Source organism: Rhinolophus sinicus, chromosome 10 (genome assembly GCF_057876585.1).
Source record: "Rhinolophus sinicus isolate RSI-liver-muscle chromosome 10, RSI-T2T, whole genome shotgun sequence".
Lineage (NCBI taxonomy): Eukaryota > Metazoa > Chordata > Mammalia > Chiroptera > Rhinolophidae > Rhinolophus > Rhinolophus sinicus.
This window is the reverse complement of record NC_142510.1, coordinates 757,769-784,598: the sequence shown is the minus strand read 5'-3', so window position 1 is coordinate 784,598 and position 26,830 is coordinate 757,769. Positions and strand designations below refer to the sequence as shown.

General features: G+C 54.1%; 1 protein-coding gene across 1 annotated transcript; it reads left to right on the top strand.

Annotated features, from left to right (window-relative positions):
* The first annotated feature begins 812 nt into the window (after positions 1-812).
* LCMT1 (leucine carboxyl methyltransferase 1) lies at positions 813-26,708 on the top strand. Its single transcript, XM_019750199.3, has 11 exons — positions 813-1,083; positions 8,299-8,390; positions 9,543-9,664; positions 13,452-13,528; positions 14,118-14,179; positions 14,602-14,704; positions 17,502-17,622; positions 20,661-20,762; positions 21,606-21,697; positions 24,776-24,873; positions 26,513-26,708. Exons 1-11 carry the CDS (start codon positions 974-976, stop codon positions 26,554-26,556), a joined length of 1,023 nt encoding a protein of 340 aa, XP_019605758.3. The 5' UTR covers positions 813-973; the 3' UTR covers positions 26,557-26,708.
* Positions 26,709-26,830: the final 122 nt, after the last annotated feature.

Sequence of the window (26,830 nt, the reverse complement as noted above, 5' to 3'; positions counted from 1 at the left end):
GGTGCATCCTGACCTGTCCCTTGTCCGTTGCTCAGCAAGCACTAGACCTCCTTCCACGGTGCATTAACTCAGCAAGTTTAAGTTGAGAAGGGAACCTCGGAAGTACCCCGTGCCCCGAAATGCTCCCCGCACTCACTACACTGAAACTGTGCCTCCACCCCCATTGCCCTACAGAGCACATTTCTGTTTGTTGCAGGCCCACTCCCTCCGCAGACGCCATCCGCTGAGAGTTTTCTCTGCCCCGCGAGCTGGAGAACAAACACCGCAGAGGAAGCAAAGGGGCTGGCGACGCTGCTCGGCAGAGCTGAGCCCCGTCTCCAGGGGTCCGGCTCCCACAGTCCGCGTCGCAGCGCCTTGGAGATGCCCCCCCGCCCCCGCCCGAGCTCACGCTCAGGAGGAAGCTGGGGCGCCGCCTGGCGCCCGGGGACAGGAAGGTCTCTGGTGAACGTTCCTGGCGCAGAGAGCACTCAATGATTGTCACGTTGACACCTGTTTCCTCCGGCTGGATTCTCTGCCCTTCGCCCCAATGCTAGGATCCTGCTAGCCCTTCCGCCCTGAGTTAATAACAGTCGCAAAATTTAGACCAGCAGTTAGAAACCCGGTGGCTCGCCAACACACCGGAGACTACAACTCCCAGAAAGCATTGCGGTGCTCTCGCGTCAATTTTAGTTTACTTCCCCCCTCTCGGCGATCTTCCGGGTTGTGTGGGCGGGGCCAAGGGAGTTGTCCAATGATCACCTCCGCGGGCTGAGGGGGCGGGGAAATTGCCCAATGAGCGTCTGGGCAGAGGCGCCAATAAGCGCGAAGGTTGCTGGGGCAGCGGTCGTGGGCGGCGTCACTGAGCCGCGCCAGCTGAGCCCGGTACAGCCCTGCCCCTCTCTCCTGCCGTCCCCGACACTGGCTCCTTCCCCGGCGGCTGTTGACCCCGCTTCCATGTCCGGGGTGGGCGCAGCACCCCGGAACCTCCACGCCCATGGCCGCTAGCCTCCGGAAGTCCGCGCTCACCTCCTATTCTTCCTCCGCGGCCGAGACGGACGACGAGGGCGTGCGCGGCACCTGTGAAGATGCTTCTATGTGCAAGAGGTGCGTGCGGGGCGCGGGGTTCGGGGCGGCCTCCCGGGCGGCTGGGGCCCCGGGGAGGCGGGCTGGGTCTGAGCGACGCGCTCGGACGCCCGCAGGCGCCGGTCAGCTCGTGCGGCCCCTGGAGGCGCACACGGCGGGGGCTCCTTGGTGCGACTCCTGGTTGTCCCGCGTGGGCCGTGTGCCAGGCACGGGGCCAGCCGGGTACGGTGTCTGGGGTGCGGCGCGGAGCCGGGCGGGCACCCGCGGAGCTGAGGTCTGGCCGGAGAGACAGCCGTGAAGCACACACGTGGGTTAGGGGACGTGCGGGCTCCCCCTTCTTCGTAGGTTACGTTCCGTGGGGGCGGGGGGTTGTCACGATCCCCACTGTGCACCCGAAACTCAGGCCAGTCGGGGGGAAACGACCTGCCCAGGGCCACATGATATTTACGTGCAGAGCTGGCACTTCCCAGCGCTCTTACCTGTGTGCGACCTACAGGAGGCCACACTGTGAGGGGTGGAGTGGGGGGAGGGGCGTTGGGATTACACGCGTGTGTCACACACCCGAGCGCATGGGAAGGGAAGCGCCAGACTTGAGTGTCCTCCATACTTTGTTTTAGGCCCTTCCTGCGCGCTGGCTGGGGGGGAATCAGTGACTGGGGACACACGCCTGATGACGAAGATGGATGGTGCCTGGTATACTCACAGCCTAGTTGGAAAAGAGGAAACGAATAATTACCCATGAATGCGTAATTACACTTTGGTGTGGAGCGCTGAGAATTGGTGTGCCACTGGCGTTTGTAATTTAGGCGGTGAGGTTTAAGCTAAAAACAAACGGCTAAAACAAAATAGGGAGGTAGGAGGGTGGAGTGTGTTGGGGAGAGCAGGGGAGGGGTGTGGGCTATCAGCACAACTGAACAGCCCTGGACGCTGGGGCCAGAGGGGACAGGAAGGTGGCGAAAACCAGCGTGTGGCCTGAAGGCTTGCACTCCTGTGGGTTCTTGGACTGTCAGCCTCGTGCTTCAGAACACAGACTCGGGAGCCACGGTCACACTGGTCTGAGCCCTGCCACTTGCTAGCTGTGTAAACTTGGGCAAGTTACTAAACCAGTCCGTGTCTCAGTTTCCTGATCTGTAAAGTCAGGATGGTAAGAATACCCACGTCACCGGTGACTGGGAAGGTTAAATGGCATTTAATGTTAGGTCAGTGTCTGGCATGGAGTATGCGTTAGTGGTGGTGGATTAAAGAAACAGATAAATATGTGCATAAGAATTAAGGTTTGGAGGCCGTCCCTGGTGACGTTTGTGAATGTGGAGGAATTACACCCAACTTTGTTTTTTCTCCAGCTGTTAGGTGCTGTTGTATTAGAAGTAATATTTCTCATATTGACTGCTGTTTGCTAAGAGAATCTGAAGTGCCATCAGAATTATCAGAGGGAAGTAAAATGCTTTTCCATAGTTTGTTCATTATTGGTTTACTTAATATTTATTGCAACTTTTATTTTATTTTTTTGGAAACTTGCTTAGTTAAATTAGCTATAAAATAGTTCAGGTACAGAGAAAAGTATGCAGAAAGAGGACTAGAGCTTGGTTTTCTTTGGCTCTCTGTTGGATAGTTTTTATCATTTCAGCTCTTCTCTGCCTCAGTTTCCAGGGCCCTCTGTGTCTACAGTCGTCCGAGTCCTGTAGGGGAAGTTTGGGTTTGCAGCTGCAGAGAATCGAACGCTTTAATTCCCACCCCAGCTGCACAGCAGCATGGCCTGTGGGGCTTTTTAACAAGCAGGTGCTTGGGGCCTGCTTTAGACCCACTGAACCAGAAGCTTCTGGGATCGGTCCCGGCTTGGGAAGACCAGAGATATTCGCCATCAGATACACTTCGTCGAAGCTTTTTTGGACGCTTCTTTCCAGCTGGCTGGATCAGTTGTTTCTGCTTTGCCCTCAGCATATTTTTCCACGGGACCTCCATGGTTCTCTCCACCCTTTAGATGCTTCCTCTAGTCCATTACCTCTCGGATGAGCGTAGAGCTCAGAGTGAGTCATTCAGGAGTTCTCTTGGCAATACCATTTTCTCCCTGACCCTCCGGGTCCTCGGTCCTCGTAAACGCCAACCTCTGCTTGAACCAGACTTCCTGTTCACACTGAACGTGGGTGGTAGAAATCACACAGCAGGAGGCTCGTGTCAGCCTCCCCTGTGCCCGTCTCTGGAGAATGACCAGTGGGGTATGACTGCTCAGTGCACTGTCCTGCTCTCCAGAAAGCGTACTTCAGACCCTTTAGCTTTTCTCACACTTGTCCTCGACCCCACCCTCGCTTCATTCTCAAGATAACGTGAGTGATGTTGTGGGTTTGGCTTCACAAAAAATGGAAGCCGGCAGTTTGGCACTCCCCTACCTTCCCTCCAAGGAACCATCCGTCTGGTGCCAGCTGTTGGCGTCCTCCAGCAGAGACCACGAGAAACACTCCTGTAGTTAATCAAGTTGGGTCGATCATTGTAAGAGGGAGAACTGACGTCCCGGGGCTGTGGAGCCTGTCAGTGAGCGGGTGCTAGAAAGAACTTAACAGGATCTGCGTTTTGCTTGGATAACTTGGGGGCGAGTTTGAGGAAGCAGGGGTTCACTCTGGGCTGGGTGCGGACAGCAGGCGGGGGTGCTTCTGTGACCGAGTCGCTCAGTCGGTCTTTCTGGAAGGAGGCGTGACGACAGTGAGACAAGTGCTGTAACTCGTAAAGGAGCCACCGTCCCTCATAGCGGCTGTTTGCCGTTTTGTGGGTGGCGTGCCAGCCTTGCTGTTTTCGGTTTAGATAAAGTTATGACGCGGTCGGGTCTGGTCTCACTTCTCACTGTTGCAGTGACCTTCTGCTGCTGATACTCCGCGAGGTGACACCGACAGCAGAACAGGGCTCGCATCGGGGCCGGGCCAGTGCCTGGATGTCAGCACTGCCTTTCTGTTTTCACAGTGGGGGAGGCGAGTCTCAAAAAGACAAAAAAGTGTCGCCAGGCAGAGGAAAATCGTGGGAGCTGAGTAGCGTAGAGACTGAGCACAGTGGGGTGTTAGGGGGTCTCGTCGCTGGTGGTGGAGTGGATACCAAGAGGGGATTCTGGGGACGTTGGCAGAGAACAAAGTGTGGACGGTCCGGAGGGTTGGGCGTGGGGGAGCCGCCATGATCGGGGCTGTGTTTTGGAAAACTCCCCTCAGCCTGTTCCTTTCTCTTCCCCATGCGGCAGCGCTTGCTCCGGGCTCCCGGCCCGCCTGGTGTATTGTGGGGCGTCCACATCGTTCCTCCCGCTTCTAGGCGCGCCCCTTCCCCACCCAAGTGGTCGTACAGTGGCCGGGGTGATTTTTCAGAACCTCACATTGTAGCACTTGGTTACCTGAGACCTGGTTCACCTCCGGACACTGCCTGACTCACCGCCCCGTTTGTGATCTGGTCTTGCTGCCCTGGAAGTTTCACTGCCAACAGCACGTCTCCACTTGGATGTCTCAGGATCATCTCAGTCATTATTTCTAAAACTGTGCTCAGGGTAACCTTCCCACGTTCTGCTCACCACCCTCGTCCCCAACTCAGTGAAGGTGCCACTGGCCATTCAGCTCACAGGTTAACCAGGTGGGGTGACCCTGAAGCTGCCCTTTCACGTAGCCCCTTCCGCCATCACTCACCCAGACCTTTGATTTTATCTGCTGAGTATGTCTGGCATCTGCCTGCTTCCCTCCACCCCTGCTTCTGCCGGCGCAGTCCGAACGAAGGTCGTCTGTGGCCCCAGCGCTGGCTCCTTCTACCGGCTGAGCCCTCCCACGTGCGCTTACGTCCCCCAAATCTGGGTCTCCTGCCGTGAGAGGTCTGAAAGGCACGCTTGGTCCTGCCGCTCCCTAGTGTGAAGGCTTTTGTTGCTGTTAGAAAAAGACCCACATTCCTCCGGGGCCTCCGGGCCTCAGCATCCTCCTCTCCCCACCTCCCTGGCCAGGGGGGCTTCTGGAGGCCTCAGACCAGTTGTGTTCCTGCCCGTCTGTGCTGAGCGCCTGCTGGGCGCCCGGAGGCCCGTCCGAGGAGCCGCTGGCCAGAGGCAGAGCATCTGGGGCGTCACAGGGCGGGTGCCGCGGGAGTGCTGGGGGGGCTTGTAGTGGGAGGTGAGGTGGCCCCGGAGGGAGCCCTGAGCTGGCTCAGTGCTGGGGAGAGACGGGGGCACGTGTGCGGGGAAACGTGTCCCCGGCCAACAGCAGAGTCCAGAGGCCCTGGCAGGAGCTGGTCTGACCTGCTGCCTGGGGCCGTGGGGACATGTGTTCTAGGCCGTGTGAGGACCTGACTGGTGCTGGAGGTAGGCGCCACGGGCTGGAGTGGAGGGTCGTTTGGACTGAAGACGGAGGTGGCCTGACTGGTTGTCACGGGGACATTTCAGCTTCTCTGTGCAGAGCAGACTGCAGGGCGAGGATGGAAGGCGGGGTCAGTTAGTGGGCAGCTGGGCTCCGTGCGTGCTCGGCGCCCGGGGCTGCATCAGGTGGGCGGACGAGCAGGACCGGCAGGCTCCAGGTTCGTTCTGACGGTGGCACTGAGAGAACGTCCTCACAGACCGATGTGGGGGAGCCCCGGGCTCTGGCTCCCTCCGGAGGCTCCTCCCAGGGGGCCTGTCTGACCCCCAGGCCCTGCACATGCCCCGCTGCACATCTCATGACACCCTGTGCGTCTGCTTTGTGGTGGCCGGGCAGGCAGTTGTAATGCAGGCGCCCGGTCTGACTTCCCACGACACAAAGCAGGGCCCGTGGCCACCTCAGTGCCCAGGGCTCTGCAGACACCCTCAGTGCTTGTCATGGGCCGACGTGCCCAGGCTGAATGCAGGCGCTCGAGGTCACACCACCTGACAGGTCTCAACAATCCACTTTTCTGTCTCACTGGTTTTGAGCGGTCGGTATGTTTTAGGAAGCAGACCAGGGCTGTGAGGCTGCAGCTGCCCTGTGAAAACGATACCAGTTAATCTGCTTTCTCAACCAAATTAAATAATGCCCCCTGGACATGCCAGCGGTCACTGGGTCACCTCGCAGGAAAGGGGACAGTTTCCTGAGGGCCTGGGTCTTTCAGGCACACTGTACCCTCAGGGCCTCGCCGAGAAGGGGCCAGAGGAGCCTGGCTCACGTTGGGCCGGGAGAGGGCGTTTGTCAGTGGAAGGCGCTTCTCCTTGTCACGCTGTGTGACCGCTTGTGCGTCTGCTCACCGGTGCTGGGGTCGGAGATGTGTCCAGTTTGGGGCCATCGTGAACCTTCATCCACGTCTGGAGGGGGGGTGTGGGGGGGACGGGGGCTTCCCATCTGAGTCCTGATGGAGAGATGCCTGTGGGGCACCCCCACCTTGCTCACAAAGCCTCTGCTGCTGCAGCGGACGTGCAGGGCAGCAGGACAAAGCCAGAGCGTGTTCCTTGGATGACAGGTGGTTGGACAGTGTTTCCCGTGGGAGGAATGCAAGATGGTTTCAGGCGGTCCAGAGACAGATGGTCTAAATTTTTGTAGCAAGTGAGTTATTAGTGTGTGTGTTAGAAGGAAATGTCAGGCGGCACATCAGAGCTGCGGACTCGACAGAGCGGGTTGGTTTAAGTCACGCTCAGTTGAGGGCGTGGTCTGTGAATGCGTGGGGACAGCCGTGGGCTGAATGAAAGCGGGGGACGCCCTAAGGCCTATCCCAGGCTAGCGTCTTGGTTCTCTGGGTTTTCAACGTGAAATGGGGGGGCTGTTCTCGGGGCTTTGGGAAGCCAGGCTGCCATGGAGATGGCTGCAGAGCTGGATTCTCAGTATCCAGGTGCTGAGATGACACTGTCACTCTCCCTGGGTGGTCTTTGCAGGCGCGTGTGCACCGGCTGTCGGGTGGACTGGGTCGTTTCCAAGGCCCCTTCCAGCCGTTAACCTGCTGTGTGTTCTCATGACTACCCGGCTCCCTTCAATGCCAATGTGGCTTTTACCACTAGATGGCACTAAGTGACTCCTTTGAAAACTTGTTCATCAAAATCACAATGGAAAAAAAGATGATTTCCCCAGCACACACGTGAAACAAAAGCTTCACAAAACAGTCTTAGCCCTTAGTGTGCGGATGCTGGTACTTTCTATCTCGCTGTATTTGAGTTCATTTTTTAAATTCAGGTTTGCAAACTATGAAATTGATCTCAGTGGGTCAGTGTGTGTAGAACAGTTTGGGCCATGAGCAATTTGCCCTTGTAAAGCTCTGGGTCGCTTTCCGTGGACGGTCTGGGCTTGTGGCAGACGGTGGCGAGCGCTGTGTGTGCCCCTGCGCTGATGGCTGCAGTGAGACCGCCCGTGCCTCCTTACACACGTCCGTGGTCGTGCAAACGTGGGCGCAAACGGTGCGGACATCCTTCTGCAGAACCAGCCCCTATGGCATCAGGGCTTGTCAAGGCAGTAAGCCTTGTTGGTGGATAGAAAGGAAAGCGGGGAGACCTGCTTCTGGGGCTCAGACCGCATCTGAGACACACACACACACACACACACACACACACACACACACCTTAAATTTCCGCTTACTTACTAAGCAACGTGGAAATGAGTGTGGACGTTTATCATCTCACAGAATATCCTTCGGGCGGTAGAGCAGCCCCAGGCCCACGGTGACGTGGTGTGGCCTTGGGGCCCAGGTTCCTTCCCTGTCTTCTCTGGGTCCTACGGCTGCCCCGCTCATGCTCGCCAGAGCCTCCCAGGGTGCTCCGGGCTTCAGCCCCCAGGCTCGGACGCTCACCCTTGGACTCCTTGCAGTGTAGACCAGGGGCGAGAGAGGTTGGCTACCACGGCTTTCTCCACGTTGCAGTTGTTTAGTTTATTTGTTCCTGGCTTCCCCACTGTGACCGCCATGCGGATGCCGGTGACTGGCAGCTAAGACACTCAGGGTGTAACTGGTGGGTTTTGCCAAGTCGTTTTGCATTTTCTTTCCTCTGGACACTCCAAGCTTTGCTTAGTGAGTTTGCTGAGTGAATAAATGGTTGCAGGTCTCTGTGAAGTATGGGGTGAGGTGGTCTAGTGTTCTGGGAAAGGAATTAGTGACATGAGGAAAGATGGAGGTGAGAAACGGCCACCGTGGGAAACGTGATGGGACGCGGATGGGAACGTAAAGATGGATGGATGAGTCTGCGTAGTGTGTCCGGTGCACTGACTGGGCATTTGTCGGCTGTGTGAGGTCGATGCGTTTGGTCGTGGCCTTGGCCGGAACCCGCGGACCCCACTCACCTGCCTTCTCTGTCATCCCTTGCAGGTTTGCAGTCAGCATTGGCTACTGGGACGACCCTTACATCCAGCATCTCGTGCGCCTGTCGAAAGAAAGGAAGGCCCCTGAGATTAACAGAGGCAAGTGCACTTTCTCCCCAGCATCTGCTCATCAGCTGAGAGGCCTGCAGTTTTAGGGGTTCGTTCTTAGAAAGAGCGTTCCCGTGTGCACTCGGGCCAGTAGTGTGTGGAAGGGCTCATTTCCCAACATCCTCACCAACACTGTGTGTTACGCACCTTTTTAATCTTTGCTAATCTGATACTTGAAAAATGCCGGTAGTATCTGGGAGTAATTTTATTTTATATTCCTCTTATTTGCGGGAAGGTTGAGGAGCATTCTCATACATTCACATGTATACATCTTTCACTGTGAACTGTCTGTTCACAGATGGGATACTTTTTGTTGCCTTTTTAAATCATTGGCAACCCCGTTGGGCTGTGCCAGTAACTTCCGGCAGCGAGGCAGCCTGATTTAGTCTCAGCCAGGTCGAGACGTCGGCCGCATGACAACAGTTCTGTGTGCGCAGGGAGGCCTGGCCCTGCAGGCTGGATCCGAGAGGAAGGATCTGTAAGAATGTAAGAAACGCGAAGACATTTTAAAGTGGGGCTTCCTGAGAATTAGGACGTGGTATTGACCTTGAGCTGAGGGTGAGACCAGGCATCGTAAACCTGGGCAAGGCCTGGCTAAGAGGCCTTAAGCCTAACAGGTCCCTTCATCAGGCCGCCCTGGGCTTTGGCCCCCCGCCCCCATCTGATGCCCTCGTGCAGATGGAAATGAAAGGAGCGTGAGAAGAAATCCAGCCTTCGTGCTGACATTCATCTGCCCAATTTCCTGACCGAAAAATATTATTTCCCATTAGAAGTTGCAGTTTTGAGTTTGACCAGAACCCTCAGCAGCTTTCTCTGTAGCCACGGGCAAGGTCCAGAGGTCAAGTTTCCAAGAGGTCGTTTCCCAGAGGAACGTTTAGCTCCCATGTTTTGATGTAAAACCATGTCTTTCGTGAGCACACTTGTACGATGTTTTCTTAAGATAGTTAACTCCACCGTTAAATAGACTGTGCTTCCTTTGGTTCAATGGCTTTAAAAACAAAAAGGAAGCAAATGTGAAAGTCCACAGACACACCGTGACCTTGAAGAAGACAGGAGAGGGTTGTGTCCCGTTCCTGCTGCTTTGAGGGGCCCTTTCTGTCGCCACCAAGCGAGCGACAGCTTTTTTCTCTGCCTCTTTCTCAGGGTATTTTGCTCGAGTCCACGGCATTAGTCAGCTTATAAAGGCGTTTCTGCGGAAGACAGAATGTCATTGTCAAATTATCAACCTCGGGGCGGGGATGGACACCACCTTCTGGACTTTAAAGGTCAGATCAAACTCCTCTTTCCCCAGCGGTTTGCATTTGAGGTTTTGAAGGTGTTCACCTGGTTCCAAAAATTTAAAAATATGTTAAAAGGGACATTGTGGCGGCCTGTCCCACCCTGTCCCCAGCGGCTGGCACGTCCCCACAGGCCACACGTCATGGCCCCTGTGTGTTGTGTCTCGTCTTTCGCTGTCACAAACCGGGTTATGACAAACATCCGAGTGTACGTTTCCCTCTGCACGTGTGGAGATGTATCAGGAGAAAACATTCCACCAGTGGCAGCGCTGAGACCGAGGACGTGCATTTGTAATTTGGATGATAACTAACATTTTGCTGTCGGCACAACAGGGTCTTGGGTGGAATTTGGCGGCTTGCACAGTGGGGTGATGGTGACACGATCCCTAGCTGCCCCGTTAGGGTCCAGGGGCAGGTTCAGCCACACTCACTGACAGGTGAGGGGCTTGGGTCCAGGTGGTGGCAGGACTGGCACTGAACGGCAGGCCTGCGACTCCTGGGCCGGAACCTTACCACCAAACCTCTTCCCTACAGCGACCTCACTGACAGCGTTTCCTGTCTGGTGGGTGTGTACAGACTTCTCTTGGTTCTCTGAGGTCAGTTGTGTAGCAGGCATGGGATGTGCGTGTCCCCAGATTCCCTGAGACGTACAGGGAGATAAATTAGTGTGTCTGGTGCAGCCCGGCCTGCGTAGCTCCCGGCCCCTTCAGCTCACCCGATGAGAAGGCCTCGCTCACTGTGCGGGAAATCAGCAGCCTCCACACGGCCTCAGGCCTGGCTGCTGGGCCCGGTTCTCCATCAGGATGGTTAACGCACGTTGCTGAAGTGCCTTCACACCCAGGACCCCTGAATTCACAGAGAGCTCACTGAGGGGGTTCCCACAGTTGGGGCTGAAGGGCTCGTGGCTTCCCCACAAGGGACCGCCCGTGGCCTTGGCACGTGGCCCAACCCTTGGGTTCTAGCCCGTCACACTCATGCTCCTTCTGTCCTCTGTGACACCCTGTGTTTGTTGGGGGTCACCGCAGGTGACAGTGCTGTGGCAGGAGGAAGTGGAGCAGACGCCCGGATGTGCGGCTGGTGGACGGGCCCCTGCGCATGTCCCCCATTTGGGCTGGGACCCTCTGATGTGGTCACATGGTATTTTCTTCCCTGTCTTGTCGGCGGGTTAATAGTTGATAAACCTGAGCGGGGGACCCCGAGGCTTCCGTGCCCCTTCCAAGAGAAAGGTTGTCCGTCCGCAGTGAGGATGGAAGGAAGAATAGCACAGGCTATGAAAGTCCTTTGTGGAAGTTTTGTGTTGCTCAAAAGGGTTTTTTAAAAATCCAAAGTTCCTCTTTTTTAAAAAGCCATATATGCTTGTTTGCTCTTTGGAGTAGAGGTTGCATAGGCCAAATCTGGCCTGCCTCCTGCTTTTGTGACTAAAGTTTCCCAGGACGCAGCCATCCCCGTTTGTTTGCCTCTGTCCATGGCTGCCTTGGCGCTGTGACAGCAGAGACCAGCGGGCCTGTAAAGTCCGAAATGCTTCCTTTCTGGCCCTTCACAGACGTTTGCTAATTCCTGTTTTATGTGCTCCTGGGAGAGCCGTGAAAACTGTGTCATCAGTTTTGCTGTCTGATGCCCCCCCATCAGGGGGCCCCTGGCTGCACCAGCCGAGGCGAAGCTGCCACTGCTGTGTGAGCTCGGTCACTGCTCCCAGGGCCTGAGACCGCTTGGACGGTTGAGGACCCCGTCTCCGGTGGCGGGCGAGAGTGGGACCAGGGAAGGCCGGTAGTGTCATAAAGACTAAAGGGTGAGGGAAGCCCCTTACGGGGCCCCAGTTTCATGGTGTCCCTTGAATTCCGCTTGTGCACAACCAAAGGGTCAGGTACGTGGGGGCAGCAGGGTCCGTTTGCGTGGCCTGAGAGGCCGTCGGCCACGTCGGGTCCCCTTTGAGTTGGGGGGTATCCTGGCTGCTCTCTGGTTGTTATACACAGTCCTGGGTGTCCTCTGCCTCTGTGACACATGAGCCACGTGGAAGTGGAGTGTCCCCAGGGCCACAGAGAACCATTGAAGCCTCAGTCCCACAGCCGTGACAGCGGGAGAGGGGACGTCTTCTCTGGAGAGCCCCATGGTGACCTCTTATTCGGAATCCTCGTGAGGGGTAAGGGAGCAGATGCTTGGGGAGCGTGCAGGGCTTTCCAGAGAGACGACGCAGGGTGCTCTGCCCTCCTCGTCACCTGTGTGCATTGTCCGCACTGTCTTCTGGAATGTGACACTCACCTTCCCTTTTATACCCTGGGAGACAAGTCCTTGAGAGGAGCTGTAGAGTTCCCCAGCGGAAGGTATTTGCACGCGTCCTCCAGGAGTGTTTCCTTAGCCCGACTGAGGTCGGCGCAGACGTCAGGACACCACCTCGTCTGTCTCTCTGCCCCTCATGCCGCCACTCCCCAGACCAGACCCTCACATTGTCACTGAGGACCCCGCTCCACGTGACAACCCTGGGTCCCACAAGCCTGGTGCCTGTCTTACGGGGTCCCCTTCCAACTAGGAAATGATCGCCCATGACTTGTGCCCCATTCCGCAGCGCTCAGGGGTCTGCTGCCCTCCGAACCTGTCACCTGTTCTCCGCCTCTTGTTTCTGTCACCTTTGCGTGCCCAGGTGTCATCCTTACCCTCGCCCCATGCACCACCAGGCTCTGGCTCTCACCAACCTTCTTCTTCCTTCTTCATCGTTTTTTAAACACTTTCCGTGCTCCTGGGGTTTGAGGTGCAGGTGGGCATGAGCGTGTTTAGAGCACCCGGGGGAGACCCGGCAGGCGGCCAGGCGCGCCTGGCTTCTTGCTAAGTCTTAGGGGTTGAAGAGAGTCGCAGACCGAGACGGAGAGCTGTTGTTATACAGGTGTTGTCTGCACAGGTGGTGACAGCACCCAGGGGACCCGTGCCTTCGAAAATGGTGGGCGGGGCTGGCTGATTGACAGGACAGGGTGGGGCTGGAGACAGTGTTGGGATGGCCGTGGGCGACTGGGTGGTCTGGGGCCAGCAGAGGGGGAAGCAGGGCCGTGTGTGTGAGTGTGTGTGTGCCTTTCACACGGGAAGGCAGGGCTCACACCTACGTACCTGTGTCTGTACATAACGGCGCACGCGTCCGAGTGTCACTCGTGTGTTTCCTCGTTAACCCTCACAACTCATGAGGTCTTACCATTTTCTCTACTTTTCAAATGAGGAAACCTTGGCCAGACGGTTGCGTGACCCCGGAAGCCTCCCAGCAAACCCGCAGTGGGGCTGGGATAGAACCCTGTCCCCGCCAGTACCTGCCCTTTTCCACCCACTGTGCCCCACTGTTCAGACACATGGGTCACTGGGTCACACTTGCCCTCATTACCTGTGACGCTTTCAGACAGTGGCTGTTTCATTTTCGTTCACCCCCAACCTGCTGGCCACACCCACTGCTTATGTTGATTCCCAGACCTGCGCCGCTCGGTCCCAAGCTGCCTTTGACAGATGCTGTCGTGCCCCACGTCCAAAAGCACCTGCTCCCACCTCCATCCATCCCGCGGCCGCTGCCCGCCGCAGGCTCCCTTGTTTTCTTACCCGGCGACTGCAGTGACCGCCTGACCTTTTCCTCCGTCCGTTCTCCGTGCTGAGACCTAAGTGACCTAAGTGCCTTCCTGACTGTGATTCCCCTGATTGGAAACCCTCGGTGCCCAGCGCTCTTCAGGGCCCCCTGTTTGGTGTGTGTAGATGGTCTGTAAATGTGCACGCGAACCAGGAATTATAAAGCTCACTGTTTTCTCAGGATCAAGGTCTTCTCCCAAGGAAATACTTTGAGGTCGACTTTCCAACGATCGTCACCAGGAAGCTTCATTGCATCAAGTAAGTGTGGCTTCTGGTCGGGTCGGAGCCAGTTCCGCGGGACAGACTCCGTGAAGGGAGAGGAAGGAGGCTCCAAATTCAGGCCACGTGGCTTCCTGGGGCGTCTGTGCAGTTGTCGGGAGGCCGAAAGTTCAGCTCTCTAGTTTCTGATTTGTGTATTCTTGATCAGGGGAGTTGTCACATAAATGTTACTGAACTTTAGGTCTGAGTAAGAGTCAGCTTTTTCAGTTATCTGTGAGAACAGTAGCTGTCTTTAAAATTGTGTTTGAGAAGAAGACAGAAACTAGAGAGGCTTGACAAACACTGGCGCATTGGGGAAATTTCTTGCTAGCCTGTCTTCGGCTATTTCTGAGTCCGACTGTTTCATGATCAGTTTGTGATCGAGTCAAATTCTGAGTGTAATGCTTAGCGGACCTAAGCCGAGGCCTGTGCCCACTGATGTTTTACTGTACGTGCCTCGGGTCAAACGGAGTTGAACAGGAGACCCCACCGTGGCAATCCAGGCTGGTCATGTTCACAGATGCTGTCGGCGTTTCTGCGGTCACTCAGCCACCTGACTCACCTTTGTCCTCTTTCCCACCTTTCATAGGTGCAAGCCTGTCCTGTCAAAACCTATTGTAGAGTTACATTCAGAGGGCCCACTTCAAATCGGCAAGTATTCTTAACCCAAGCAATGCAAGGACTGTGTGAGTCTTTTGGCATTTTCCTGCTTTCCTTTTTCAAGATGGGGTGTGTGTGTGTGTGTGTGTGTGTGTGTGTGAGAGAGAGAGAGAGAGAGAGAGAGAGAGAGAGAGAGAGAGAGAGAGAGGCTGTGTTTTTGTTGTGCATATGAGTTTAAGCACAAAGGAAAAAAGTCTGGAATATTACACTCCAAAACACTAAAAGCTGTCTTTAGAAGGCATGATTTTAGTTAATTTTTCATCCTCCTTTTATCTGATTTTTCAAAATGATGAGAGTATATTTTTATAATGGAGAAAAACAGAGAATTTCATTTTGAAGAAACCGTATCCACTGAAATTATAATCTCTTGATTAATTAATTTTTGTTGCGATGATGTCTGCTTGTATTTGCAGATGGACACATGTTGGATTCAAAGAGATATGCCATCATTGGAGCCGATCTCCGCGACATACCTGAACTGGAAGAGAAACTAAAGAAATGTAACATGAATACACAGTGAGATTGTTTTTTAATCTCTTTCACATTTGTGGTTTCATGCTAACACGAGATAAGGCCGGCTGCAAGTGCAGTGTGATACCATGTCCCATTTTTTGTTCTGCAATTATTTCGTTGCTACGTAGAGTCATTTTCTGAAATGTTTTAGAAGCACTATTTTTCAAGTCTGTTTTTACACCCAAATCACCTGTATTGCTTTTGTAAATTACTGACATGTAGTATAAACAGTTTGAGAGAAGAGAATTGTGTACATAGAAGCATACAACGGCAATGTACAAAGAAAGGACTAGCTACATCCTTAATATATAAAGAGCAGCTACTGTAAAAAAAAGAAAACGTTCCACAGAAAAATGGGCGCAGAACAGATGACCAGGCAGCTCAAAGCAGAAACTGCATGTCACTTGGAAAGGGTACTGACCCTCAGTAGTAATTAGATGAAGTTCCATTTTACTCCCACCAACTGGGCAAGAATGTGAAAGTCTGACATTCTCAAGTGCCGACGAAGGTCCGTAGGATAAGGGACGGTTCTGCAACCCTGGTGGCAGTGAACTTGGCACGGCCGTGGGGAGGTGCACCCCGGAAGTACTTCTGTGTGAACCACAGGCAGGGCAGCTGCAGTCCCAGGCGTGTCCCCTGCACATATGCACAGGAGGGCGTTCACTGCTGCCACCGTTTTCTGTAGCTGGAAATGAGAAACAACTTAAATGTCCTTCGGAGGAGAGTGGCTGAGTAGCATGTAACCTGCCGGCCTGGCCTAGGTCAGCATGGAGAGCTCCAGATTTAATGCTGAGTGGAAACAGCAGGCAGGGTACAGAGTAATGGTGTAGTGTGATAGCATATGTGTAGTGTGATACCAAGGCCCCCCCCCCCCCCCCCCCCCCGCCCCCGCCGAAGTGTATTTTCATGATCCCTTATATACATCACAAGACATCACAAGAACTATTGAAATGGACCGGAGGCCTTCACACCAAATTCTCGAGAGGGGGCCTCCGGGAGCACAGGAGCACAGGAGCACAGAGATGGGGGGCTTAGCACAGCGACGCTGCCCGTGGTTAGACTGGAGTAGGAGTTAGCAGGAGGCAGAGACATGTCTACACAGCCTCCTGGTGGGGGTGTGTGTGAAGATGACATTTTTAAGAATATTTGAAGTGAGTAACTCCAGGGAGAAGTTTGAGGGCAGGGTACAGTCAGGGGATGTCATTTTAAAGCATAAATTGAAGGCAGAGAATCAGTGGCAAATGGTTAAAGCAACTGGCAGCTGGGGGACCCTCGCTGGAGAGAGAGGGAGGGTGCAGAGTGCGGACTGAGGCTAACAGCCTTGGGGGAAGGGAACCCCCGTTCTTCTGAGGGGAGGGAGGCGGGTAAAGGCAGGTTCACACCGGTGAGCTTTGGGCGGCGGAGGCAGGGAAGTGCAGGGGTGAAAGCTCGACCTTTCTACACCTTTTGCTTATGCCGCTCTTGTTTCCGCGTTTAGCCTGCAGTCACCCAGCAGGTTGTCGTCAGGATTTCGGTACCCGCCCGCCCAAATGTTAGGCACGGCTGTAACGGGCCCGCTGCTGTCACTCCAGCTTCATTTTCTGCGTGCTTGTCTCACCGAGTATTCGGAGAGCCATGCCAGGGCCCTGTGCCGAGTAGTCATGCCTCTTCTTGCTTTGGGGAGCCCTTGGTACGGCTCGCAGGTTGCGGGCTGTAGTGTGTTCTTACAGCGGGAGGGATGTCTTCACATTCAAGGTCAGCGCTGGTTTTCTGGGTGCGTTAGTGAGCGAGCATCAGTGGGTTGGTGAGAGCTGCAAATCATAGGCCTGGGGTCCTCTGCTTCTGGGACTCGTACCCGGTTTCCTGTCTGACCTCTCCTGCTTGGTAGTTATCTGAGAGGGGCAGTTTTCTTTGTTGTGTTGTTTTTAAATCTGTGACCTCTTACAAAAATTAAGGCTTTTAGATGTTGACGTAGGAGTTTGTTGCTTTTCCTGTTTCATAATTTGTTCAGTCCTTTGGGTCTGGTAAGTCAGAATGCATACTAATTAATAACATCATTTCTGAAGACTGTTCACGTCTTCAATTCCTGATGGTAAAAACTTATATAAGAAGTATTAGATTCTGTTACATGAATAAATACCAGCATTTCTACATTGTATCAGTCAGCTCTTGACTGTAACAAATCCTTCCAGACTCAGTGGTTTAAAACGACTCACAGTTCACTTGCCCGGGAGTCTGAGTTGGCAGTTTGGGCTGGGCTTAGCCAGGCGGTTTTGTTGCTGGGGCAGGCTTAGCTGATGTCCCCTGGAGTTCAGTCGTGTGTGTACTTGTGTGCATGTGTGTGTGCACACGTGTGTGTATATGTGTGTGTGTGCACGCGTGCACGTGCGTAGGCTGCCTCCTTCTCCCCTCCTCCAGCCGGAGAGCCAGCGTGTGTGTGAGTGATGGTGAAGCTGCTCCCTGCATTGTGCCTGCTGCTGTCCCCTGGGCCACTGTGAGCTCGTGCTGACCTGGGTTCCAAGGGAGGGACATGAGCCCAGTTCTCGAGTGATGGAGCTGCCATTTCGTGTTGCCTGCGGGTGGAGGAGAATTCGTAGCCATTGAACACGTTTCACCAGCAGACGAACCGCTGCTCGCAGCTCACCTTTGCACAGAATCAGACTTGGGGTGGCGATGGTGTCACACTTGTGTCACGTGCCATGACGCAGTGTTCGTGTGGCGCTCCTGTTCTCCTGGGCCTGACGTGCCCGCCCAGTACCGCACGTGCTCACCTGGAGCCCCGGCTGCTGGAGGCTCACGTGCTGCTTTCTCTCCCCTCCAGGTTGCCGACGCTCCTGATAACCGAGTGTGTGCTGGTTTACATGAGTCCTGAGCAGTCTGCAAACCTGATCAAGTGGGCGGCCAGCAGCTTTGGGACGGCCATGTTCGTAAACTATGAACAGGTGAGAACAGGTGAGGGGGGCACGGGCCGTGGACTCTGCTGGTCCTTGGAAGCCCCCACTCATGGTCGTCCTTCTGCTCCGGCCACACACACGTTTTCTTTATTAATTGATGCCAACGGGCCCAGTACTCCTGACTTCCTGCTAGATTTCAGCCAGAGGTTTTGGAACTTCTGTCTTGGCCCTTGTAAGAGTTTTTGAGTTCCTACTTTCTCGTATTTCCTGTCGAGTCAGAGCGCGTGATGGAGGAGCCTGGGCTGTGGTCTGCAGGGGCAGCCGGCTCGGGTGGTGCAGACGGAGGGAGGTGGGCAGGTGAGCGGTGTCGGGTGGTGGGGGTGAGGGAGCATCGATGTCCCGTCTCACGGGAGCAGCCACGCTCAGGCCCAGGCAGTCGTCACCATGTGGGGGGGAAGGGCCTGGGCCCAGGGTTGTCGGAAGACCCAGCTTTTCGGGAGAAGTTGGAAATGCAGGATGTTAATATAGAATTCCCTGATTTGGAAAATCACCAGGTTTGGTTCCCTGGCCGCCGTTTTCGTCTTCTGATCTAGTGCAGAAAGGGTTGTTTCAGAGCTTCAGAACCATCCAGCCAGGCCCGACTCTTAGCTCTCATTCTTATTACTGACTGGGTGACTGTAGGCAGAATTGCTTGGGGGCTGGGAGTCCATGCTCGGGAAGTAGACTGACCAGCTGTGTGACCCGGACAAGTCACACAACCTCTCTGGGCAGTGTCCTCACCTAAAAACAGAAGTCCCGACTTGCTAGGGTCGTTGTGAGGAGTGAATGGGTTAACGTGCAGCAGCATTTACCACGCTGCCCTGAGTGTGAATGTGTGGTGGCCGCTGATGGCAGCTCCCTGGGCCCCGTTCTTTGTTCAGAAAGAGAGGAGGATGCAGCTCTTGGTTGTCATGGGCATTCGCTGTGGGCACAGGAGAAGCACTGAATATGGGCTCATTCTTTTTATTGTTTGTCTTACTTTAGTTTTATTGATTCTATCTTCCCTCATTTTATTTCTAAATTTTATTACAGATGAGAGCAGTCCAGGGAGGGCCTTGCCCGAGGTTATGCAATCCTGACACATTAGGGCTATACCCTGGCCTCCTGACCTCGTCCCCCCCTCTCAGTGGCTCCGGGCTGGTTGGTTTCCTTCCTTCCCTCTTTCCCTGGGGCTGGTCCTCACACTAGCTCTCCAGTCCTGGTGAGTGGATATGCGGGCAGCTGGCCTCCTTGGTCTTTCCTTCTTGGTGTGAATAAGGCCTGGGAGCTGTCCTTGCTCTCAGGACACCACACCTGGGGGAAATGAATCTGCTTTCCCCGTTTCCCCACACGTCGGGTGTGTACTGCTCTGTCCACCTGGCTTCATTTGGGTGTCCTTCCGTTCAGCGAGCCTTTATCCAACACCAGATGGATGTGGCGGGCTGAGTGAATTTTGCCCGGGGATCCTGTCGTTGGAGCAGGCCCGGCAGCGTGCTGCTCTAGCGTGTCCGTAGCTGGCCCTGAGCTGCTCACACCACCTGCCACCTGCACTTCGTGAATAACATACATGGACCTTCATTCCATAGTTTTCCCACAAGTCTAGGCCCATCGCATCCTCCCGTGTCAGCTGCTCGATGCCTTACATGACTTCCTACTTAGTTTACGATGACAGCTACACGGACGACAGTAGCTTCTGTAACGGTCACAATGACAGCAAATGCTTAGACTCTCCTGACTCTGCATGGGCACAACAAGACTCACGTACATTAACTTCATCGTCACCACACCCCACAAGGTGGGTCCTCGGACTGTCGTGGTTTCCCGGACGGGACCAGGGCACCCGGGTAGGCGGCTTGTCTGCGGTCTCACAGCTGTTAAACGTCAGGCCAGGACTCAAGCGAGGCAGTGAAACGACAGCGTATGTCATCACAAAACCCCTGTTCCCTGAACGAACAGTGTGCTCTGTGACCAGTGCCACCTAGCTTTACGCACCCAGCAAAGAGCGTCCACTGGTCCTTGTCATACGAACTCGGAGAATCATTTTCCATGTTTAGTGATGAGTTTTTATTACTGTGCATACGACAGAGTAAAAGTGTGTATGTGCTACAGTAGCACATGTGACAACGTAACAATGTATATATGTGGGGGTGCCAAAAAAGAGTTACACATTTTAAGAGAATGTTATCTATGCTCAAGCAGTAGTTCGCCATAATCAGAAGTGTCAGGACGCTGACGGGAACCACTTTGAGCACCTCTTGTAATTGCAGGAGTCAAACGTGACTTGTGTTTATTTTTTGTTATTGCTATATATTGAGTATTACAATTAATACAGTTTTCCTTTCTTAAAATGTGTGTACTTTTTTTGGCGCACTCTGTATTGTATATGCTACAGTAGCGCACATGAGGTTATGTTTTGTGGCGTGTTGATTATGGCCTTTGAAACTTGATTTTTTATTCAAAAGTGATACCCATGCAGAATTAAAAAACACCAAATAGTACAAAAGGGTAGACAAGGAAAACTTAGTCCCTCGTACCCCAGACCTCAGCCCTCTACCCTGGGAAGCGGTGCTGCCAGATTCCAGAATTTTTCTATGCGCACATTAATGTAGAGATTTTTTTTTTCTTAAAGGCAGACGGGAGAATACTGTCCACATTCCTCTGTGTCTTATTTTTCAAGAGTTCTTTGATCTTAGAGCTCATTCCGTATCTGTATCTATATATATGTATGTGTTCCTTTCCTGTTTTTGTCGCTTTACACTGTTTCATTATATGAAACCTACCAGAATTTATTTAAGCCCAAGTGATGGGTATTTGAGTTCGTTCCAGGTTCTTCTATTCTGCACGGTGCTGCAGTGAGCAGCCTGTACCTTTGCACACGCATGCAGGCACATCTGCGGGAGGGGTTGGTGGCAGTGGGTCGTGAGACCACAGGCAGTATTGATGGTGGCTGCCCTCCCACTGCCTGGCCTGGGTGACAGCTGTGGCTGGCCTGGTCCCTGTGGGGTGTCGTGTCCTGTGTGCCTGGAGAGGAAGCCCGCGTGCTGATGCCCAGCCTCCTGTCCCTGCAGGTGAACATGGGCGACCGTTTTGGACACATCATGATAGAAAACCTGCGCAGGCGGCAGTGTGACCTGGCAGGCGTGGAGACCTGCAAGTCCCTGGAGTCGCAGGTCAGACCGCGGGCGGGACGCCCTGTCTTGCCCTCAGCCACCACCCCTCGCGTGTCAGAGAACGTGAGACGTGGGCCACTGAGTCATACCGTGCTGGGACCCAGGCCGCTTTCCCACGGAAAAGACGTGTTTCCCCCACCCTGTTACTTCCGCCTCTTAGTCTGCAGTTTTTCACACAGCAGAAAAGTACAGGGAGCAGTGAAGTGAGCCCCGTGTCCCGTCATGCAGCTTCAGTAGTTAATGGTTTGCAAATGCTGATCTGTTTATCCCCCCGCCCCTCCAAGTCTCTGTGGGTAGTGGCGTTGGGATGTTTTAAGGCCAAAGACAGACAGGATGTCCTTTCCCCCATAAACACGTCAGTGTGAGTCTCCTACCAGTAGAGCCTCGTCCCCCAGGACGGTGACGAGACCGTGATCACGGCTCCATGTGACATCGGCAGTAACTCGTGGCGTCTGACACCCAGTTCACGTTCAGTTCCCCCAGTTGTTTAAAAACACGTTGATAGTTGGGACATTGGAATCAATGCAAACACGATCCACACTTTGGCCGATATTTCCCTAAATCTCTTGGAATCTATCATAGTCCCCCCTCTTTTTAAAGACGTCATTTTTGGCAGGAGAGACACCTCCCAGCCCGGCCCCATTTAAGTAGGTAGCAGTGAGTGGTCAGTGGAGAACCCCAGACAATGAGAAGGAGGAGACGAGCCAGGCGGGCTTGTGAGAGGAGGCGTGACAGACCCCACCTGCTCAGAGGGCACCTGGTTGACGAGAGTGACAGAGACCCCATGTGCTGAGAGGGCACCTGGTTGACGAGAGTTCTCCATTCTCTGCCCGCACGTTTTAGAAGGAACGGCTCCTTTCAAACGGGTGGGAGGCTGCGTCCGCCGTGGACATGATGGAGCTGTACAGCCAGTTGCCGCGGGCCGAGGTCAGCAGGTACGGTGTGCGGGGGTCGCGGCCCCGCTTCCTCGCCTTCACACGGAAACCACCCCCGCCTGCTAGACTCGCTGTGAAACGGGCCACCAGCTCTCGGTGGGACCTTGCTGGGACCCTGAGAGCAGCTCGTTAGCTCGTGACCCCGATGGGGTTTATGCCAAAACGGTGACCTACTCAGAGTAAGCAGTGACACCTGGACAGTTCCCAGAGCAGCCTGGGAGGTGGATTTTGGCACGAGCCCTGGGTGGGGGTGAGCGTGGGGGTGGGACGAGAACCAGGTTGCCTGAGGGCTGCTACAAGGGGAGAGTCTGCTCACGGAGTTTTAAATGGACTTTTCTCTCGTTATAAAGAAATACACACAATGCGCTCTCGAGCCCTTTTCAGGCCACATGGAGTGTGTACTAGGTGTGCTTTTCAGCTGCACCCTTCAGAGAGCTCGGCGGGGGGGGGTGTTCTCTTCCTACGCGTATGCAGAGAAAGCTGTGTTGATGCACAGATTTCTGTGTTTTGAATCAGTAGAGTCATGTTACGCATATTAGTCTGCAGACCACCCTCCTTTTTAAAGACCCGAACTACAGGTTGTATTTATCTTTATGAATCAGAGCATCGAGGGTTACACAGCCTGTTGGGGGTGCACAGCGTTCCTGCGATACGTGCGTGTGTGGGGTTAGTTGTGCTGCGTGTGCTCTGCTTTCATTGCCCTCTTCCAGAAAACTCTGGAGGGTGCTCCCCACACAGCTGTCAGCACGGTGGGTGGCAGCGGGTCTTCTTCAGGCGACGGTCCTGTGCGTCCTCTTGTCTTGGGCGATCTCAGGTATGAGGTGCTGGAGGGTCCGGTCTCTTGCGAGACGGTGAGAAGAACCTTCGTTCTTGCTCCTCCACAGAACTTCGTCACCTTTAGCAGTGTCACCCTTTCCAAGTCTGTACCTCAGAGCCTGGAGGGTCTGCGCTGTCTCTGTGGTCAGGACAGTGCTTCCTGGGTCCTTCTAGAGTTTTCCATGCCCATGGGCTGGTTTTCACTTGCTGTGAGTCCAGACGACTCTCATAGCCCTGGTCTGGCCTCTGTCATGGAGAAGTCCTAGGTGCCCAGGGAGGAGGCGCACCTGGCATCGGCCACGAGGGGGCACCTTCTGGGCGGTCGTTCATCTCGTGTTGCCGTGGCCTTTTGGAGACACCACATGTGTCCCCAGCAGAGGCCGGCGGCTCTGGTCTGCCCACCCCAGGCTGAGTGGTCCCCGCAGCTCTGTTGAGTGCCAAGTGCTGTGTCCACATTTTCCAGGGTCTCTTGTCAGATGCATGAGAAGAGGCCTCAGGCAGGCCTGTTGATTTAACAGATGCTGAATGCCTACTGTGTGCCGTGTGTGATCAAAACAGGCCACGCCTCGGCCTGTGTGTGGAGCCCACGTTCTCATGAGCAGTGTCACCATCTCGTGTCTCCTGGTAGCTGACCTGGTACTGCCCACCTGTTACGGTGCTGCTTTCTTCTAGAACTTGGTTTTCGGAAACCTGTCTTGGACGTCTTCTGATTAGTTAGGAAGGAGCCAAAGCACTTTATGGCTAGAGAGTCTCGCATTAGACAAGCGTGCACACACAAATGTACACACACAAGCATTCACACAAACGTGCACACACAAATGTGTACACACACAAGCGTGCACACACACGTGCACACACACACCTCCTGGACCAGTGGTAATACCAGAACATTAGCAAATGCTGCTGTGAAGAGTGGGAACATGGATCATTTTTTATTTTCTTCTTTATACTTTTTTGGAAATGCCTGAATTCTATCCCCATGGTGTGTGCATATTTCGAAAACAACTATGTAAAAAAGCTATTTCATACGTTTGTGTGTGTTTGTGTGTGTATATATATTTAAACGTTTACACTTAAAATGTTTTTTGAAAAAAAAATTATACAAGCATTTGATTAAAAAAAGAAGAATTAGTATAGAGTGAAAAGAAGCCCTCATCCCACTGTCTGCCTGTACCTTCTCTCTCCAGATGACCACGTGGCCAGGTCCCTTTTCCCTGAATCGCTTCCTCACCTATGCGCGTGTGCACCCTGACTTTTCCTTTAGTTGGTAGTCAGCTGTGCATGTTGCTGACAAAGCCACTTGTTTCTAAATTCCCCGGTGTGTCCTGGAGGCTGTTCCATGTCACCACGTACAGACAGACCTGCCCTGGCCTTTTAAACAGCTGCGAGTCTCTTGCTGTGCGCCTGTGCTTTCGTGTGGCCAGCCAGCTCTTCCCGTCTGTAGGGTTTTGGTTTTTGCTGCCCAGCAGCTGTGAGGCTGCCGCAACGGACTGTGAACACGGGTCTTTGTGCCTGAGGGTAAACGCTTCACAACTGCTGAGCGACAGGTGCACACGTAAACCCAGAGAGGCTGTCCCATTTCGTGATGCCGCTGGTGACGCCGGCGAGCGCCTCTGCCCCGAGCCCTTTCTAGAGAATGTGTCAGCCTTTCCTTGTTGTCCATCTGATGGTTGGAAAGTTACTTTGTTTTCAGTTTCTATTTCTTGCTCATAAATGATGGAAAACCTCTTGTTTTTCTTTTCCAGTGAACTGGGCTTGCCCATTTTTATGGAAGTATAGTTGACATGTAACATGTTTGTTTGAGGTGTACAACACAGTGATTCAACGTTTACCTTACGCTGTGGTCACCACGCTAAGTGTGGGACCCACCTTCACTGTACATGGTTATTATGATATTATTGACTGTATTCCCCGTGGTTACTTTATATCCCTGGGACTTATTTTATAGCTAAAAGTTTGAACCTCTGATTCTCCTTCCCCTTTTCATCCATCTCCCCACCCCCACCCATCTTTTAAATGAATTTTTGACATTTTTCTTATTCAAGTGCAATAGCATAGCAGGGAGATCTTCCATTTGTCATTTGTAACGCAAATAATTTTTTCTAGTTTGTGTGTTGACTTGTGGAACTTTTTCCTTTTTGTCCATAAAAATGTATCAAACTGCAAGCATACCGTACGTGCCATTTTGTAGCCTCTTTTCACTGAGCCTGTATCATTTGGAATTGTTTCCACTTGTGTTGCTCTGTTCTAACCCCCCCACAGAATAGAGGGCCTCGAGTTCCTGGATGAAATGGAGCTTCTGGAGCAGCTCATGCAGCATTACTGCCTCTGCTGGGCCACCAAAGGAGGACGCGAGCTAGGTACCTGCTTTCACCTTCGTTTTCACCTGAACCTGGGGGCTTTTAACCTGCAAAGGCGGTGAGGTGTAGCTGGGACTTGCAGCCGGAGAGAACTAGAGGACCACACGTGTGTGCCGTCCGCGTGGCCAGGATTAGCTGTCATGTCACAGCCTGTGTGTTAGAGCCCACGTGCCGGACAGCCGGTCAGGTAGGGCCCGTGTGCCAGAACCAACCAACCAGCGACGCTTTACTGGTCGGCTGTGGAGTTTCCTCAGTTGGAAGGTAGGAGACCTTGAGAGTTTAAAATAACAATCTTAATAAAAGTGACCATGTTTGTCTTAACCAGCTGGTCAGCAGGTTAGTCGCTGTTGAACACACAGGCCGTTGCCTCTAACAAACCCACGCAGCTGTGTGTTGGTCTCTCCCTCCTGACCCTTGAGACTCGGGACCAGTGTCCCAGTGGGCACAGTAGGGCCGCAGGGAGAGTGCCCGGTCCTTGTTCTTCCTCCCTGTTCCCTTGGTCTTGATCTGATTCCTCCTTCGTAGCTGCCCACGTTGGTCCTGCTCCCGCCGGGGGCGCCCTCGGGCATCTCCCCAGCCCTGCGAACGCCCTGTTAGGTGCAGGCTCTGGTCTTGGACGCTGTAGCTGCTCTAGCTTCCTGCAGACGCGTCGGTGGCACACAGCCTTAGACGGGCCGCTGTCCAAAGCAGAAGGTGACAGGCGAGAGCTGTGTCCCCGGTGGAGACGGCAGGTGGTCACGAGGCTGCTCCTGAGCCTTCTGAGGCTTATTCCACGACTTCATTATTCACTCAGCTGTGCACTGGAGCAAAACCCTTTTCAGTTTGCTTTTGATTTAAAGTCATGTGTTACTGGGTTTTATACAGTGTTATCCCCCCCCCCCCCAGCCCATTTTAAAAACAATGTAATTTTTAGTAGAGACTGGAAACTTTGCAAAGGTGTGGCAAAGAAAGAAAAATCGCCAGAGCCCGTCTCTCAGAACCTCTCATTGCCCCCTCTGTCCCCCTTTTTTTCTAGCTCTGGTTCCGTTTTTAGCAGAGCGAATGTATGTGTTTGCGTAGCTTTGATTCGAGGTCTTTTCAAGTTAATGTTGCAGCACGAGTTTCCCCCTTGCTGTGAAAACGCTCGGCAAGCGTAACCCTAGTGGCTTTATGAACTTGTGCCATTCCCAGCCTTTGGAAATGTGGGTTGTCCCTGAGCCTACTGAGCAGATGTTAGTTTCTGCAGAGCGACAGTGTATCAGGCATTGTCCTGCGTGGGGCTCTTTGGCCCCCACTTCTGTCGGGCTGCTGTGCCGTCAGCCCTGTATGTCTGCGCTGAAGGGCTGGGTCTGCCCCACCTGCTGCGTCGTGCTCCTGGAGGGCGCGCCTGGCATTTGCTGCAGAGCTCACACCCCTGCAGTGCTCTCAACCCCTTCCCACCCTGTGGTCAGCCTTGCCTGACATGGGCTTCCTTGCGAAGCCTCATCTTACGAAGCAGGACACCAGAGCTGCCATGATCGGATGTGGCCTGTGCCCAAGCCGGCCACTGGGCTGGGGGCCTGGGGGTCCAGGGGGCCTGGCAGGTGGCATTTGCACCTGTCTACTTGCTCTGCTCGACGCCGGGAGTCTCTTTACAGCGTCTGCGTGTTTCCTCCCTCAGGTTTGAAGGAGATCACGTACTCATCTGTTCAAGGCTCGGGCTGAGTGGATGCTGAGGGCCCTGGTCTTCCTGGACTTTCCCGAGCGCCAGCCAGGCCTCATCTGCTGGCCCATCCCACCCCAGACCCGTCACTAGGGCGGTCACAGCACTTCCCGCTCTGTTGATTTGTCCTCTAAATAAACCTACGTTTCCATTGCCTGTGTGCCGGTCCTTTGCTCCCTGGGTGGCTGTGCTTCTCCTGAGCCTGAGTGAAGCCAGAGGTCCTGACCTGTGAGTCAGACGCAGCTCGTGCCCTTGGTCCTTTATGGGACTCTGTGG